This window comes from Dermacentor silvarum, chromosome 6 (assembly GCF_013339745.2).
Source record: "Dermacentor silvarum isolate Dsil-2018 chromosome 6, BIME_Dsil_1.4, whole genome shotgun sequence".
Taxonomy (NCBI): Eukaryota; Metazoa; Arthropoda; class Arachnida; order Ixodida; family Ixodidae; genus Dermacentor; species Dermacentor silvarum.
This window is the reverse complement of record NC_051159.1, coordinates 111,174,017-111,193,449: the sequence shown is the minus strand read 5'-3', so window position 1 is coordinate 111,193,449 and position 19,433 is coordinate 111,174,017. Positions and strand designations below refer to the sequence as shown.

General features: G+C 49.1%; 1 protein-coding gene across 1 annotated transcript in view; it reads right to left on the bottom strand.

Annotated features, from left to right (window-relative positions):
* LOC119456825 (CRISP/Allergen/PR-1) overlaps positions 1-17,800 on the bottom strand; it is a 31,497-nt gene extending 13,697 nt beyond the window's left edge. The window contains exons 1-2 of the mRNA XM_049669091.1: positions 17,706-17,800; positions 1,645-1,794 (exon numbers count right to left, since the gene is read on the bottom strand). Coding sequence (XP_049525048.1) covers positions 1,645-1,794; positions 17,706-17,800 — 245 coding nt within the window. The remainder of the gene's footprint in view (positions 1-1,644; positions 1,795-17,705) is intronic.
* Between the last annotated feature and the right edge of the window lie 1,633 nt (positions 17,801-19,433).

Sequence of the window (19,433 nt, the reverse complement as noted above, 5' to 3'; positions counted from 1 at the left end):
GGTGCCTATGCGTACAAATTATTCCAAATATAGTTTCGGAGGGGCTATTATGAGTTGCATGCCCCATTTTAGCGATAACAAATGTACACAGTATCGCAATTTCGCAAACATCGACGACGCGCAGGTTTGATGGTATACGCAAAGATAAAAGATGCTGCAAGCGTCACCACCGCCCCATCGCTTTTAACCACGCTTGTCGAAACCAGTGTTTTTATTTTTGTACGGCTCGTGATGGAAGAACTACAATACGTGTTAGAGGCAAATACAATACATGTTATAGCAGGAAAAAAAAAACTAAGAAAGAACAAAGAGGAATAACGGACTGGATGCACGCTATATACTGGTTTTAAAGCTTATCTGAACTGTAATATGTACGACAGCAGTATACAATTAAACCTCGATTAAACGAAGTTGATGTGACATGTGAACTATTTCGTTAAATCGAGAACTTCGTTGAATCGAAAACACTTAAAACACTCACGCGACTAGTATTATTTTTATTCAAAAGCAACGACAAGATTTAATTAATGTTTCCTTGCGTACACACTTATCGCATTATCACAGACAGTGAGCCAGCTTTGCGTTCCTTTATGACGGCGGCAAGCATTCTTAACATGTGAGTGGCGTCCGCTACCTGAACCGAAACCCGGCATGCTCACATTTCTCCTTCGTTAAAACGAGGCAAGGCATCGATTTCGTTTCGTTGCTTCGAGGTTTTCAATGCATTAGGCTTAGTGAATATCTTTGAAAGTTAAATTGCGGGGTTTAACGTGCCGGAACTGCACAGTGGGTTTATGAAAGACGCCGCAGTGGAGGACTCCAGTATAATTTCGACCACCTGGAAACATTTAACACGCACGTAAATTTAAGTACACGAGTGTTTTTATATTTTTGCCCGATCAGTATACGCGGTCACCGCGATCAGGAATCAAACCCACGACCTCGTACTCTCAGCAGCGGGACACCATAGCCACTGAGCCCACACATCGGATGTGTCAGGTGAATCGAAAGCACTTCGTTAAACCGAAAACTCCTTAGAGTCTGGTTCTGTTCAGTTGAGGTACCTAGCTGCAGCAAAACACCCGCGTCCCGAACGTTTATTTTTTGCCCATTAAATTGAGATTTCCACATTTGCAAATTTAATTGGCTTACCAACGCTTCAAAAATGTTTCCGCGCGTGCGTTGTTTTTCTTTTGGCGCATTCACTAAACGAGTTCGGCCAGTCATTGTAAGATTGTACGTGCGCCACGAATACTGTAATAGTTTTTGGAAATCTCCAGGTCGGGGGTTCGATCCCCGCCGCGCAGGCCGCATTCTGAAAGGGGCGACATATGCAAAGACTCTCTTGTACCGTGTATTGGGGCACGTTAAACAACCCCTCGTGATGAAAATTAATCCGGCGCGTGCTTCATAATCAGATCATGGTTTTGGCATGTAAAACGCAAGAACTTATAATTTAATTCTTCCCTTTCGCTCCTTTATTTTAGTTTTTCAGCCTGTGCTACGCCACTGTTTTATGGCACCTGTTCCTATATAGAATGAACCAACGGCCGCGTACCCATCCATCATTCTTATGCATAGCCCGAAGGTGAAGTTGTTTTCTATTTGGGCATCGCATAGGGCGCGCGTCTGAGTGTGCCGTACCCATCGAGGCTAGGCAGCAACAGAGAGACCAGGCCAGCCACATCTGCTGCGTCCGCCGCTATCGAGAAGACTGACGCCACACAGATCCATGCTGCAGCCCAGGCAGCCAGTGGACACCGCGGCCTAGCGGAAGGAGCGCAGCCTCGACGCCTGCGAGAAGAAGTGCAGAGTATAGTGCTGGGCACGAACCGGAATTGCCATTCCTTCCCGAGACAGAAGGTTCAGACCAGTGTGCCAGCCTGTGAATTCTAAAAAAAAAGATTTACGCCGTTAAGCGTGTTGGTTTGTCCAACGGATAGCGGCACTCTTACCTTTAAGGTTATAGAAATAATATTTTGCATGAGAGCGAGCTCTAACTGCACGCGGGATCAGAAAAGGCGTAGTTGAAAACTGTAGTAATTCTGACCACCTTGTGTGCACAGAAATATGACACGAGAATTGGACAGCGATAGCTATGTAAGCTTATTTACTGCACTTTTCGTCTCGTCCGTCGCAGCTATCGTCATTTTTCACTTGCCACAAAATGTCGAAAAAAAAAAAAAACGAAAACTTGACTCATCCCCGATCTTACACCTAAATGTTGAAGGTGTCAGCCATCGGACAAACAAAGCTCTCTTTATACAACGATGAAGGTGTTACAATGTTTGTGTGTACCGGCCTAGTATGAGGGAAACACCCTTCAATTCCCACCTCTAAGGTGGTCGGAGTTGCGAACATGAATGCTTTTATCGGCTCCTTTTTTCTAAAACATAAATTGGCGACAGTTGATAACAAGGACTTAATAAGTACTTGAAGCAACCAGACTGATCGCATGTGTGTGGTTTTTAATTAACGAGCACACAAAAAAGAAAGCCCACAGAGAACAGTTAGGTCCTTGTTATTCTGCTGCCTTCGCTGCTTGCGATTAACACGATATACTGTCACATTTAATTCCGTAGTACCGGAACCGACTTCTCTGCATGCAAGGTGAGCCAGCCATATAAGGTTAAGTCGATAGGCTCAGTTTTGGAAGTATTACCGTCGTGGTCGAACATTGGTATTCGCGTGCCGTAAGTCATACTGTCAGGAAAGATACAATGGCTGCTAAAGTTAAGAGCGAGGCCCTACCCAACACATGGGAAGCCCTGCGTGCTTTGAACGGTGTCTTCATTATCGGTAAGTACTAGAAGCAACTGTAAAGCATGCTTTGGAAAAGAATGCGATCGCTTCACTGTCACCAGCATCGTCACTGAAACGTGTAGAATGTTGGCCTTTGCACTTGACGTCACAGGTAATGACACGTGCTGGCCTTCTGTTGAGCTGTTGCACTCAGCGTGTACCGTGGCTGTCTCGCTCAGGGAAGACAGAAAATATTTTGGGGTGATGCAAGAAACGAACAAAATGTACCTCGTGGCTTGCGCGACAACTCGAAGGGGACACGTGAATTACTGAACGTCCATGCATGAGGCGATTATAGTCAGTATTACATATGTTTTAGTCGATTCATCGAGTATTCTCGCCACTATCAGAGCGTCTCGCAAGTTTTGGCGCTGTCACAAGGTTTGCGCAAGCGCCGTTCGTCGCTGATCACCAGAAAATAAACAGCAACACTAGAGAGAGAAAAAAAAAAGAGTCGTTCTCTAGATCTAAAAACCGACACTCGATACCGACCAGAATGAGCATTTTATCTTTCTTGTCCACGCGCTGATGACATAACAGCGAATAACACACAGGTATTGATCAAACACGCGCTAATCGCATCAGCCTATACTCATGCTGATGCCAAGGTGTTAAAATGAATTGCTATCGGTTCCTAAATTTCCCAGGCTAAATCGCTCGTCTCTCGATTCTCCATTCGGCTTATGATTTTAACGTAGAAAACTGTAAAATAATATCACTGTCTCTATCCTGTTACGTCAGCTCAGTACCGGCAAGCATATGGCGCCGTCACAAGGCGTTTTGCATGGTCTGACCGGGAGTGTGTCCTGACTTTTGTGACAAATACAGAGGTGCCTTCAGTCTTTGTAACGACTCTGCTACTGAAGGGTTCTGTTTAGGAACTTCTAAATAACTTGTGATGACTTGTATTTCACGTTCCACCTCGGCGTCATACAGCGCGTGTGCTTTCGTTATAAATGCTCGAGATACCAATGATCGTAACATGCAATCGTATTTTGATATATGTAAAAACTGCATGTCACATGCATGTAAAACCAAGTGGTTTGTTTAATCGTTCTTTCTGGGGATGTCTCAGATAACACCTCTTCCCAGCAATCCAGGATTGATGTCGAGGTCGTCACCGCTGGTATGTGTCCAAGCGAGCTTATAGTATAGCATTCGCAAAACGTGTAGCGTGTGATTGACTAAGAGCTTGTCCATAAACACAGAAGTAAGGAAGAAGGCGGGGTAGTAGGGATGATGAAAGAAAAGAAAGTTTAATAGAAGTAAAAGCAAAGGCTTGGTGCCGGCGGTGAAATATTTAGATGCAATGTAGATCTGCTCCCTTCCTCGTAGTCCTTCTCGGATGGAGGAGATCTCTATTCGAAGAACACGGGCTGGGGCGGCTCTTACACATTCCTTCAAATGGGTCTGAGATCTAACGCGTGAAGACCTCATGAATAGTACAAAGTGTGCTGCTCCAGCTTCTACAGCAGACATTCACCACTTGTTATGGCTTCTTTCAGGAATAAGGGCTAGAGCTGCCAAGCCACGAACAGATCAAACAGTAATTGACGTTGGCTTATGGACAATAAGTTCGGTAAGCCACTACTGCAAGTAGTATCACGAGGGAAGCGTCCATGATTTTATTTAAATACACATATATAAGCAATTAACGGCAATCAACCCATGATCCTCCGTCCCCAGCGGCTGAGCACCTGACCAAGGCGGCGGTCAGACGTGCGACGCGGAAGAGGGTGCTAAGGATCTCTGGGTCCGGACACCTGGCAACGTTCAACCCGCGCACCCTCTCGTGTGAGGCTAGCTTAACAGAGCTATTTGAGGAATTATCAGGCATTGCCTAGGATATTATTGGCCTTAGTTATGTTTGAAGAACTGGTGAGGCTTATACAGTGCTGACTATCGGCCAAGTCCGCTGCTACAGAGGTCTTCCAGATAAGAGAGAAATCGGGGTACGATTTCTAGTCCATAAGGACATAGCGGGCAACATTTATGAATTCTACAGCATTACTGAGAGGGTAGCAGTCGTCGTAATAAAGCTGAATAGGAGGTATAGAATGAAGGTAGAACAAACCCACGCCCCAACCTCCCCTCACGATGACGAAGAAATAGAACAGTTTTATGAAGATGCTGAATTAGCAATAGAAAGTTGCAAACTCAGTATACTGTAGTCATGGGCGACTTCAATGCAAAAGTGGGAAAAAATTGGCTGTGGATTAACTCAGTTATGCCTGGGTGTGCGTAGCGAGAGGTACGGTTAATGTTATTGTTTAGCTCGGTGTTTCTTTCCGTCGTGGATCCGCGGCCCTGGCACGAGATGCCGAACTAGACGACGAACCAACCTCATCTGAATGCACTCGCCTGGCCTCTTCGTACTTACGACGCTTCTCGAGGCGTGCGGCTCGTTCTTCCTCCGTCTCCTCGGCTCTCTGCCTCATCTTGAATTCGTTCCGACGATGAAGCCTGGCTTCTTTCAGTCTCTCCGACTCACTTTCCATATCTGCCGACGAATCCCACCGAGCCGCCCCTTCTATACATACGATGCAACGTCGGCAACGCTGATGCAACGCCGGCGGTTGCTAGGCAACGGCTCAGCTCGCGGTTTCACCGGCTCCTCCTCTGACGTCATGCCAGATGGCGCGGCGAGTAGCGCTGCCAGCTGCAGCGGTTGCTAGGCAATGGCTCAGCTCGCGGTGCGGCCACCGGCCACAGCAAAACGGCAAGAATGCGGCCTATGTAGCTCTCGCTACAAAAAACAGGCGGGTGAGCAAGAAATGGGCAACTACGGCATCGATTCTAGGAACGCTAGAGGAGAGATGTTGGTAGAATTCGCGGAAAGGAATAGGCTCCGAATAATGAATACCTTCTTCAGGAAGCGCAGCAACAGGAAGTGGCCCTGGAAAAGCCCTAATGGAGAAACAAGGAATGAAATAGATTTCACACTTTCTGCCGATCCCAGCATAGTGTAGGATGTATAAGTGTTAGGTAGGGTGAAGTGCAGTTACCATAGGTTAGTGAGGATAACTACCGATGAAGTTAGAAGGGCCTGCAAGACATGTCCAGGAAAAAAGCTGCTGGAGAAGATGGAATAACAGTCGATTTAATCAAAGGTGGAGGAGAGGAAAGAGTGAAATTAGTCAAGAAGAAACAGGCGAATCTAGACGCAGTAAAGGTGAAAGCAGACCAATTCAGGCTGGTTCGCAAACAAATATGCAACTTTAGAACAGAAATATCAAGAAAACATAGAGGGAATGAATGAAACCGTAACTAGGCCGATCTCAGAAGCAGGAATTGAAGTGGGAGGTAAGGCACCAAGGCAACCAGTAGGTAAGCTCTCCCAAGTAGCAAAGGACCTAATAAAGAAACGACAAAGCATGGAAGTGTCAAACTCAAGAGATCAGCTAGAATTCCCTGTACAGTCAAAACTGATCAACAAGATGAAAGTAAGGCATATTCGAAATTATGACGTGGGAAAGATTGAGGAAGCCGTACAATATGGACGCAGCATGAAATCAGAAAACTCGGCATAGGACAAGGCAAGATGTATATGCACTGAAAGATAAGCAGGGTAATATCATCAGCAATTTAGACGACGTAGAAAAAGCACCGGAATAATTCTATACTGATCTGTACAGTACCCAGAGCAGCCAAGTTACTTTCATTCGAAGTGGACATGAACAGGATACCGAGGCTCCTTCTATAACTAGCGATGAAGTTAGAAGGGCCTTGCAAGACATGACCGGGGGAAAAGCTGCTGGAGAAGATGGAACAACAGTCGATTTAATCAAAGGTGAATGCTTGAAAAGCTTGCGGCCCTTTGTACACAATGCCTCACGACTTCAAGTGTACCAGAGAGCTGGAAGAACGCCAACATCATACTAACCCATAATAAGAGAGATGTTAAAGAACTGAAGAATTAAAGACCCGTTAGCTTGCTTTCAGTATTGTATAAAGCATTCAGCAGGATAATTTACAATAGAATCAGGTCAACACTTGACTTCAGTCAACCAAGAGAACAGGCTGGCCTCAAGAAGGGATACTCTATGATGGATCACATCCATGTCATCAATCAGGCAATCGAGAAATCTGCGGAGTACAATCAACCTTTCTATATGGCTTTCATAGATTATGAAAATGCATTTGATCCAGTAGAGAGAGCACCAGTCATAGAGACATTGCGTAATCAAGCAGTACAGGAGGCATACGTGAATATCTTGGCAAATATCTACAAAGATTCCACAGCTAGCTTGGTTCTCCACATAAAGAGTAGAAAATTGCCCATCAAGAAAGGGGTCAGGCAAGGAGACACAATCTCCCCAATGCTATTCACTGCATGCTTAGAAGTGTTAAAGCTCTTAGATTGGGAAGGCTTAGAAGTGAGGATCAATGTGGAATATCTCAGCAACCTTCGGTTTGCAGTTGACATTTTGCTATTCAGCAACACTGGGGACGAATTACAACAAATGCATGAGCACCTTAACCGAGAAAGTATAAGAGTGGGGTTGAAGTATAATATGCAGAAGACAAAGGTAATGTTCAACAGCCTGGCAAGGGAACAAAAATTCAGGATCGCCAGTCAATCTCTAGAGTCTGCAAAGGAGAACGTTTATCTAGGTCAATTACCCACAGGGGACCCTGACCATGAGAAGGAAATTTACCGAAGAATAAAATTGGGTTGGGGTGCATACGGCAGGCATTGCCAAATACTCACTGGGAGCTTACCACTGTCATTGAAGTAAAAAGTGTGAAATCATTGCATTGTACCGGTGGTAACATATATAGAAACTTGGAGGTTAACGAAGAAGCTCGAGAACAAGTTAAGGACCGCACAAAGAGCAATTGAATGAAAAATGTTAGGCCTAACTTTAAGAGACAGGAAGAGAGCGGTGTGGATCAGAGAGCAAACGGGGATAGCCGATATTCTAGTTGACATTAATAGAAAAAAATGGAGCTGGGCAGGCCATGTAATGCATAGGATGGATAATCGGTGGACCATTATAGTTACAGAATAGATACCAAGAGAAGGGAAGCGCAGTCGAGGACCGCAGAAAACTAGGTGGGGTGATGAAGTTAGGAAATTTGCAGGCACGAGTTGGAATCAGCTAGCGCAAGATAGGGGTAATTGGAGATCACAGGGAAACCTCTATCCTGCAGTGGACATAAATATAGACTGATGCTGATGGTGACAACACCGTGGTGGCGCAGTCGCTACTGCTTTCGGCTGCTGGGCACTAGGTCGCGGGTTCGATTCCCTTCCGCTCTGGCTGCATTACGACGGTTACGAAATGAAAAAGTCGCAGACCTGCACGGCACACGCAGCACAGTCACAGCGTAAGCTGGTGGAGCGGCTCAAGAACAGCTCCAATTTCGGCACCACGCACAACAGGGTCTCCGCGGCAAAGTCTCTTCGCCTCGTTTTGACGAGAATGATCTGAACTTTCCGCCCGGCGTCGACGGCGAGCTGCGGCTTGTAATGCTCTCTCACAGCAGTCTGCTGAGCCCGATCAAGCCGTACAGCTGCGACTTACATGTTGGGCATGCTGCGTTTGCAGGCTGGATGGATGGATGGATGGATGGATGGATGGATGGATGGATGGATGAGGCTGAACCCTTTAAATCGGGCGGTGGCATACGCCACTCAGCCATGACTATTAACATAATTTGTACTTTGTGGTGGGTGAAATTTCACCCCTGCCTTGATTTTATCCACCAATCAGATAACCTCTGTTTGGTTATTTCTACCCGCTTAAAGTCTATTTTGCCTTCACTGTCCCTAAACCCCAATCTTTGAAAAAATCAGCCCCGTTGCCTTGCACTGTAGGGTTAAGCCCTTTACAGAAAAGTATGAGGTGTTCAGCCGTTTCCTCTTCTTCTCCACACGCACAGCACAACGTGTCTATACCTTGGTACTTGACTCGGTACATCTTAGTCCGCAATACTCCCGTCCTGGCTTCAAACAACAAAGAGCTTCCCCTAGAATTATCGTAGATATTTTCTTTGGCAATTCATTGCTTGAAAGTTCGGTATGTTCCCAGTGCTGATTTCGTCTGCATCCCCGTTTTCCACAGACCCCTCTCTGTTTCCTTAACCTTTTTCTTAACCGCTGTTTCCTGGTTTGCACCCCTCCTGCAGTCCAAATATTTGATTGACAGTTTTCTGGTCAGCTTCCTCCATTTTGTATCAACATTCCTCATGTACAAATAACTCAAAACTTTCCTTGCACCTTAATTAGACGGCGCCACCATACTGGCGGAGGCTGGGGTAGCTCTGGATCGCGTTGATTGCGCGCCTCGTCTGAATCGCATCTCGTCGTTTGCGCACGCTGCATTTGCAGGCGCCTTACTTAGATGGCGCCACCGTCATGGCGGAGGCTCGGGTCGTCTGCGCCTGTGCGCCTGCCTAGGGAGCGTTTAAAGGACATTTTTCCGCTGCCCGTTAGAAAGCGGTTGCGTGGCTCAGTGGTAGAGTATCGGGCTCCCACCCAGCGGGCGCGGGCTTGATCCCGGCGGTAGTCAGGTACTTTTTTCGCATTTCTGGCGATAGCGGTTACGCGGCGGCGGCGGCGTACACCATCGAGAACCGAAACGGCTATTGGAATGAGCCCATAACAGCATACGCTGTAAAAAAGAGAACACTCGTGTACTTAGTTTTAGGTGTACACTAAAGAAACTACAGGTGGTCAGAATTCATCCAGAGCCTTTACTATGGCATCTCTCATAGCCCCAGAGTTGATTGCGGGTGTCAATCCCCGTGAGTCGATCGAGCTATGAAATTCGTCTTCGGCAACACGTTTTGAAGCACACCCACAACGCGCGTGCCTGGAAAATCAGCAAGACGCGGGAACCCTTTCTCAACACGTGACCGCGGATTACACTGTCTCCGTTATCAGCCCAGCTTACTATTGCGCTATCTCCAAGTCCGGCCATACATTACTTGACAAGAAGCAGACCGAGCAGATGCGCTAAACCCGGAGAAAAGAAAGCACAAGAAGATTCGCCTTAATAAAGAAATTATGCGCTTGAAGGCGTATACTCGTTGCACTGCGGATATTTCGTGTCGTTCTTTGTTTCACCGCGTAATTCCGTAGAGAAAAGAGCAGGCCACCCGCATATCTGTAGGTGTAGTGAAGATGTGGCCACATATAAGCCTTAGCTCAAATACTCAAGGAGGACCACCACCCAAACCATTTTCTGGCGTAGGATGGATAACCGGTTGACCATTAGAGTTACAGAATGGATACCAAGTGAAGGGAAGCGCAGTCGAGGACGGCCGAAAACTAGGGGGGGGGGGAGGGGGTGATGAAGTTAGGAAATTTGCATTTTAAACCACCTCATAGTATAGCAAGTTAGGAAATTTGCAGACGCAAGTTGGAATCAGCTAGCGCAAAACGGGGGCAATTGGCGATCACAGGGAAAGACCTTTGTCCTGCAATGGACACAAATATAGGCTGATGATGATGATGATGATGATGATGATATATGCCGCAAGACAAGTTACATTAAAAATCAGTAGCCCCTCCCCTGTCGAGGAAATGGGGGTAAGCGAAGCTTGCGTGCGTTTATTTGGTGTTCCTCGGAACGAATTGCACTGACGAGTACCACGTTGTGTTCGAACCACAACCGGTCACACGCACTGCAGCTGGCTCCGAAGTTTCGGTTGAGAAACTCGCGTTTAAACCTGGCCGTCGCACCGGTGAAGTTGGCGCTAGCGTTGCTGAGGCGTGCACCACCGTTGTTAAGTTCCTGGAGGGCAAGACGACGCTAAAAGTTGGTCTGAACATCGTGCTCCAGCAACTCGGGGTCGGCGGCTCTTCGCTGACGTTTCGCCTTGGCTTCGGAAACCCTCACCATAGAATCGGCACGTCGATGACGAACCCTTTCCTGAGCGCGTTCGCGGCGCCGTTGCTCAAACGCAGCCTGCTCCTCGGCGGAACGCATCACGCGCGCCTTCCCATCCGGGCGCCGAAACAGATCTGAGGCGAGGGAAGCCCGGCGAAGCGCGCGTCAACACTCTTTGCTTTCCTTTCCCTCCTCGCGACACACCAAATGAGCCTGATTGGCCACACGCGTCACGTGATCCGGCGCATCATTCCCCGCACCTGGTCTTTCTTTGTTCCTTTCCTCTTTCCTTCCTTCTTTCTTTCTTTTCTTCCTTCCTTCCTTCTTTGCTTCTTTCTTGTCCCTGGCTCATACGCGCATATGCAATGCGGGTATGCGCCGCACGTGAGTTTTGGCGTGACTACAACGTCACCGAAACTTTTGAGCCAATACAAGCTTCGCTTGAAAAATAAAGTTATGGCGATGATGCTGACCAGCGTCGGTGACATTGCTGACGTAATAAGCACCTCATACATTTATTGCTGAATGAACGCAATCAGTTGGTAAATTTCGAGTTAATAACTGCGGCGCTATAGTTAATATCGTGCGGCGGTGTTCTGCTGCGTTTTACGTGAATATGGTCGGAAATGTACACAGTAAAACCTTCACACGTTGACGATGATCACAGCCATGTCAGAAACCGTCACTCAGGGCCAGTCACCTATTCCCAGTGGGTATGGGGCCGACGTACTGCAGCAGTCCGGTTCGCGTTAGTGGCCACTCAATTCCTTCCCCCGTTCTTCAATGCACATGATTGATTTATATACGCCCAAACTATGACATATGCTTTCAGTTCAAAGTATCGCCTAACGAGAAATTTCTGATGTGATTTCCGATTTCAAAGAAAATTGAGTTCTGACGCTTAGCTATTCGGCACGAGGAAGAACGCAGAGGCGCGTCTACGATATTTAGGCGCACCTAAAGTCGTCCCCCCTGAACAGGATTTCCCATATCGCCACCTTGTCAAAACCTCTGGTGTTTGCCTCATTGTTTGTTTTCACTTCAGAGAGCCAAATTCTAAAATGGCGTCCACAGTGCCTCTTTATTTATCAAGTTCTCTTCCGTGAGCCACGAATCGAAGCAATTACCGTTCTATTTCTTGGTACGTTCCATACCCGCCGCGGTGGCTTAGCGGTTATGGTGTTGCGCTGCTAAGCACGACGTCGCGGGATCGAATCCCGGCCGCGGCGGCCGCATTTCGATGGGAGGCGAAGTGGCCCGTATCCGGTGCACTGGGGGTACGTTAAAGATTCCCTGGTTACAGTGCCCTGGTGGTCTAACTTAATCCGGAGTCCCCCATTACGGGGTGCCTCATAATCAAATAGTGGTTTTGGTATCTAAAACCCCTGAATTCATTCATTTCTTGGTCCGTTTCATCCTCCAGTTTTACGAAAAGGTACCAGACAACCTTTCATGTGATGATCCCGGAATCATTCCACTTACAAGCGCGGAAAACTTCGCGAGCGTGACCCAGTCATGACGCATGACAGGGAAAGCATCGAAGAAGCCGCCGACGATGGTAATACGTATACAAGCGTGCGAGCCGATGTGACAGCGTCCACGGTCTAATCTCGGGGTGCTGACGCTAATACTGGATTCCACGGTATACAAGCTTGCGTGAGCGCGCACGGGCGGCATTGGGTTGTTGTGGCCGGCATTTTCCGAGTGGAAACCATGCGCGACTAAAAACGGTTTCCCGAAGCATGGTGTATACAAGTCTCGCCGCGATGCCGGCAGGGTTTGTGCGATAGTGCGCTATCGTGTTGTTCTGCTGTCGCCCCCCTTCTTCGGTTACGTATGGCGGCCCCATTCTCTCTCCCAATTGACGGCCAGAGAGAGAGAGGGAGAAAAATAGAGAGAGAGAGCTTGGCTGCAGCATGACGCTTGCGGGCAACTGTGGCAGTGCGCAGCCTCCGCGGCCTTGCCTTTGTTTACTGTTTGCAAACCACGGAGGTATCGGTGTAGAAACTGGAGCCTCTGGGGGCTGGGCCCCTCCAGAGAAGATCCACCCTTCCTTTACACATTCACGAGATATCGGACGAAGGTCGCACTTTGAACGCAAGATGTTCCATGTTCTGTTTGTTTCTATTAGTGTCTATAAACGCTAGAATGCGTGAACAGTAGAAAGTGTTCCGAAGTGGATGAATCAACACGCTTAGACATTTAAAGTGGCCGCGAAGAAAGTCAGCTTTTTACGGAGGCCGCATGAACACCCGCGAGCGATGTGAAATAGCTACATCGAAAATTTGATTGCCGGATGCCATGTCGGCTCAGCATATATGCCGAGCATAACATTGTTACCTTAAACAAAGTTACCCCTATAACTAAATTGCTTCCAATTCACTATGCATATTAGCAAAGTAGGTTCTTGAACGAGTCGGTGTGAGAACTCCTTTACATAGCTTCGCGGTCTGTGATGTATGAGTTGTTCAGATTAGCATACATCTGCGATTATTTTTTTTATTTCTTCGCCTACCGTTCCGGGGTTGCCTATCGCTCTGACGTGCGTATGTGAGCTCTCTAAAACCGGCTTATATAGAACAGAATGTTAATATGAGCCGAATGAATGTTCATATATATATATATATATATATATATATATATATATATATATATATATATATATATATATGTGTGTGTGTGTGTGTGTGTGTGTGTGTGTGTGTGTGTGTGTGTGTGTGTGTGTGTGTGTGTGTGTGTGTGTGTGTGTGTGTGTGTGTGTGTGTGTATTGCAGGGTACCCAAAGCATCGTCAATACGAGGCATAGCATAGACATCCATATGGGTAATTTTGTTCAGTGCCCTGCAATCGACGCAAAAGCGTACCGAACAGTACTTTCTAACGCGATAGCGTTTAGGGCCCCGTGTCGCAGAAAATCCGGTGTCTGCAACCAGCGTGTGATCGCGGGTGGCGGAGGAAATCATCCAACCACATCGACCGCGCAGGCCCTCCACGTGGTGCAAGGTTTTGGTGAACAAAAATTGATTTTCTCACAGTGAAATCCGTCAGAAAAATGGTAAAGTACGACTTTACGATTCGGCGTCTGATTCGCCGTCGGATTGTTTACCAATCGGCGTTGGATTGTAATTTGAATGTACGAGAAAACCTAATTTTGCTACGAGGAAACTCCAACACAAACCCCTTTTCCAGCATTTCTACCAGACCTGCGCGCGTCGGGGCAATAGCAAACAATTAATAAAATAATACAAAAAGGTGCTAGGGCCCAACCTCCGTGCTAGGGCCTTCACATTTTAATATAAAACCACTTGTATCGCCCCTGGAAGAACGTCTTTCCAGCAATGCATTTCAGTTTAAAAGTGAAGCCGACTTTAAGGGATCGGTGTAAGCTTGGTCTTTGTAAGCTGGCTTTCCCACGTTTAGTGTTGCAGTGAATGAAGCCTACTTGCCATGTGCGAACGATTCGATGCGAACGGGTCCCAATAACGCTATCGCGTTCTACTCTTAAAGGCCAAGCTTAAGCGTCCTCCATTTTTTTAAACTAGGACAACGGGAGACGACCAAGGGCTTGCTGAAGGCCACTCGTTGGCTGTCTCGCGCTGTGTTGAAGTACAAGAGCTCTGCCTTCGTCCCAGGCGTCGTCTTACAAGTGGTGGAGCGTGCGTTGATTTCCCTGTCCTCTTCTTCTACTGGTCACCCCTGGAGCTCTGCTCTGGTCGACGGTTGTGCTCGCTAACACCAGCCACGGCACAAACCAACGCATCCACTGCTGCCACCACCACGGCTCCGCCAGCTGGGCCTTTTGGTCCGTCACCGCACCGCAACGCGACCCACAGGTTTCTTTCTGGCCTTCGCAGCGAAGACGTGGAAGACTGGCTTGACCAGTACTACAGGGTGAAACGCTTGCACAAAAGCAATCGCTCACCTGTGCAAGCGCTCGTGTGCAAGCAAGCGCTTGCACACGAGGCACACAAGCTCCGCAATGTTGCCTTCTACCTGAGGGAGGTCGCTCAAACGTGGTTTTTCAACCATGAACGCGACTTCCCTGATTTTTCAGGATTCACTGCGCAGATGTATCACATATTCGGCTCATCTGCTGGGCGCTCCGAAGTAGCGAAACAGAAGCTCGCTACCCGCATCTTATACCTCTTACATTGAAGACGTTCTGGCTCTCTACCGTAGCGCTCAGAGTGACATGCCCGAAGTGGAACGTATCCGCCATATCCTGAAGGGCATCAACTCCGTTGCCTTTAACGCATTTGTTATTCAGAGCCCCACTTCAGTTAGTGACATCATCACGACATGCCAACGCCTTGCCACGATCTGCTCCTTTCGTCTTCCACGCGCCTCCTGCGACGCTCACCTTACTGACAACGACGAATTGCGAGCGCTCATCCGCATAATTGTGTGAGAGAAGCTTCACGGCCATGCTCCGGTCAAAACCGCCATTACGTCTCTGCGCGCTCCTCCTCCCAATTTGCGCGAGGTCATTAAAGAAGAAGTGGCGTCCATGACAAGTGTCACACATGCCCGGTCCCCTGCGCCTGTTTGTGCACCTTCTTACGCCGAGATTGCTTCGCGGCCTGCGGTCCCAGTTCCATCTGCACCTGCCACCATTGTCTGCGACCACCTGGCCTCGATGGCAGCGAAGGCCCCCGTGCAACCATACGACTCTACCAGGCGCCCTTCCCGCCCAGTATGTTTCTACTCTGGCATACGTGGTCATATCTCTCGTTTCTGCCGCCGGCGCCAGCATGATAAACGACGTGGCTATTCCGCCTATGACAGAGACTATGTGCCCAGATCTGACGCCTACGTTCCAGGACCCTATATATCCTCGTCACGTCGCTCGACCTTACCTCCGTTGTCCCAAGGCATGTCCCGGTCTTCTCGCACACCCTGTCGTCGTTCCCTGTCACCGTTCCGCCGTACTTCATCGCCCTTGCGTTCTGCCTCCAAATCTTTCGACAACCATTCGGAAACTAGACGCTGCAGTTCTTGGAGGAGAAATTGCTTCTTCGCTAACTATCCCAATTCCTATTGCTCGCCCGACTAATTTACTCGCTGTTTGTGTGGAAGGTGTTTCCGTCGACGCTCTTATAGACACTGGCGCCGCCATCTCTGTTATTCATCGCGAACTATGCTTCCGTCTACGAAAAGTGCAAACTCCGTATGTTGGCACAGTCTTATGTGGCGCCAATGACGGTCCGATTTATCCCACCGGACAGTGTACTGCTCGTGTCCTCAACGACGAAATTCGCCATCATATACAGCTTACTGTGCTTTCGTGATGCGCTCATCCGATCATCTTAGACTAGGATTTCTTGTCAGCTGCATCTGCTGTCATTTCGTGCGGACGACCACTTATCCATATTACGGACACCGAGCTCTCTGACGCTGCCGATTCCTCGCCGCCCCACCTTGTCACAGCGGCAGATTTTTTCCGTCCGTCCACCCGGCCAGGCCTCGCATTCTTACGATTAGATCAAGAGAAAATATCTACGGCGACGCAGTGGTTTCCCCTTCTCAGCGCTGCATTTTTCGAGGAATCGCCATCGCCTCTTGTCTAGTGCGATTCTCACGCGGCTGCGCCAGTCTGACCGCCTACAACACGACATCAGAGCCACGTCTGCTGCCGGAGGGGTCCACTGTTGCCATCCTTATCGACGCAGGACCAGCATGTGTCGTCACTGCTTCGCCTGTTTCGTCCTTCGTCGAGTATACGCCCACGGACGGTTCACCCAGTGCTCTCAGGGCCACTGTGAGTTCAGATCTCAGCCTAACCCAGACTGATGCCTTGCTGACCATCTTAGGAAACACCAAACTTGCTTTGACGTTTGTTCGGATGGCTTGGGTCAAACAACCGTGGCCGCTCATCGCATCGATAGAGACGATCCCGCGTCATTAGTCGCCGCCCTTACCGTGTATCGTCTGCTGAACGCAAGGTTATAGAAGACCAAGTCAACGACATGCTCGCGCGGAACGTTATAAGGCCTTCAGCAAGCCCTTGGTCGTCTCCCGTTGTCCTAGTTAAAGAAAAGGATGGTTCGGTACGCTTTTGCGTCGATTACAGGGCACTCAACAAAATTACCGGTAAGGATGTCTATCCTACGCCTCGTATTGACGATGCTTTGGATACCTGGCCTACAAAGTGCCGAATAATTTTCGAGCCTCGACTTGCGTTCTGGATATTGGCAGATCCCGATGCATGAGCCCGACAAAGAAAACACGGCGTTTGCAACACCTATGGTCCTTTCGAATTCCATGTAATGCCTTTTGGTCTGTGCGACGCACCAGCCACATTTGAACGAATGATCGATACCGTACTGCGCGGCCTCAAATGAAAAACCTGCCTGTGTTACTTGGATGACATTGCCATCATTTCGTCCAGCTTCTCCCACCATCTAGAATGTTTAGACGACGTTCTCACGTGTCTAGCCATGGCCGGTCTCCATCTCAATACTAAGAAGTGTCGATTTGCGAGCCGCAGCATCAAAGTATTAAGTCACGTGGTCAGCAATCACGGCATTGAGCCAGATCCCGACAAGGTCGCTGCTGTACACCATTTACCAACACCAACTACATCTAAAGACCTTCGCAGCTTTCTCGGATTAGCGTCGTACTTTGTGGGGATTGCGTTGTCCATTTCGTTGCGGCGCAGTAGCGCAGCACGTTTTGGGCATAGGGGACGCATCGCGGCGAGATCACTTTCGAAGTTCACGCGCGCGGACCACCGCTTTCTCTCTTCTCTCTCTTTCCTCCGAGGGCGCGAACGGCAGCGGGGCCGTAAAACACTTGCTGCTGTCCGCTCCCAAAGAGACCAGGGGTTCACACAATTGGTCTGTTTGGGTGGGAACTCGCGTCCCCTCTCTCCTAGCGGCTCGAGCCGACCGGGGGAGTGGTGGCGCGAGAGAAGCTCTCAGACAGCGAAGCGGTGCGTACTGAATTCCGATTCTCCCGGTCACCCCTATGGTTGGCCGACCTTACTGGGGGTCCTCGACCCGAAGTGGGCGCACACCTATTCGCTGCTCCTGTTTTGGAGGCTACGCCAAAGAGATGCGGCCTCACCTGACGTGCGCGGTCGTATACTGCGCCGGGTCGCCCTGGGAGGCTATACCGAGCTGAAGGAACGTTTCCCTGGTAGCACGGTTGTTGGGAGCCATCCTCCCGTATAGCGGCGCGTTACAGCATTTTCTGATACTGAGTGCCACCCTTGATTTGCGGGAGCTTCGGTGCCTGAGCCCCGCGACGATAGGGTGTAACAGTTGTTGTCAACGCCAAGGTGGTCGTCGAATAAACGCCTTCCTTGTACTCTGGGCCTTCTCTTTGCGGCGCTCTGTCTCGCTCCCAGTGGAGAACGAACGAGTGTCCGCTTCGTGCACACAAAAAAAAACAGGGGGTGAGCTGATCGTCCCCCGGAGGGGCTCGCATCCTCGGACCCGCGCGGTGGTCTAGGTTACTCCCGGTGGAGTATACCTAGATGGAGACCACAACTTCCGCCGCTTTGTCCGTGGCTTCGCGACTATCGCAGCTCCTCTTCATAAACTCCTGACCACGACCACATCCTTTACCTGGACGGATGAATCTGAAGCCGCCTTTCAGACCCTCAAGCGATGCCTCACGTCAGGACCAGTGCTTCGTCACTTTGATCCCACAGCCTCTACTTCCTACACACTGAAGCAAATGGGCATGGAATCGGCGCTGTCCTGCTGCAGCGGAACCACGCGGCTGAAGAGCAAGTCGTGGCCTACGCGAGTCGTACTCTTTCTCCTGCTGAGCGAAACTATACTATCACTGAACAAGAATGCCTTGCCATCGTATAGTTCATACAAAAGTTTCGCCCCTATTTATAATGCCGCCAATTTACAATTGTGACTGACCATCATGATCTGTGTTGGTTGTCCTCCCTGAAGAATTTGTCCGGACGCCTCGGCCGTTGGGTGCTGCGTTTGCAGGAGTACGACTACACTGTCACATATAGGTCTGGCAGGCAACACCAAGATGCTGACGCTTTATCTCGCTGCCCACAGTCGCCAAATACCCATGTCTCACCTTCCATCCGTTCGGCACCGCCCATCCAACCGACGACAACGATGGCCCCGGTACGGTTTGTGACCTCGGTAGACATTCTGTCATTAGGAGACATCGCCTCCCTCCAACGTGCTGTGACATACTGCCGCACAGTTATCGACCGGCTCACTGGCTTGTCCCGTTCTCCCAACAGCCGCTTAAGACGACAACTTGCGCGGTTTAAACTTCATGATGAGGCATTATTTCGGCAAGTTTACCACCCTACCGGTCACCGATGGATCCCAGTCGTCCCTCGCTCACTTCGACTTCAAATTTTACAGGCGTTTCACGACGATGCAACGGCTGGCCACTTAGGATTTCACCAAACCTACGACCGCCTTAAGACTCCCTGTTTTTGACCTGGCTTGTCTACTATAGTGTTGCCAAGTACGTCAGTTCTTGTGCGTCATGCCAACATCGAAAACGTTCGAGCTCTCTTCCCGCCGGCCCTTTACAACCATTGCCGTACCCGTCCGTTCCCTTCAAATTCGTGGGTATCGACTTATACGGACCCCTTCCGCTTACAGCCGCGAGTCACCGCTGGATTGTCACCGCCGTAGCCCACCTCACTCGCTACGCTGAAACGGCAGCTCTACCTTCTGGTGCGGCCTCTGAAGAAGCCGAGTTTCTCCTGCACGCCATTATCTTGTGCCACGGTACGCCTCGTGTTCTTCTAAGTGACTGTGGCAAGACATTTCTTTCCCATGTTCTTGATGAAGTCCTGCA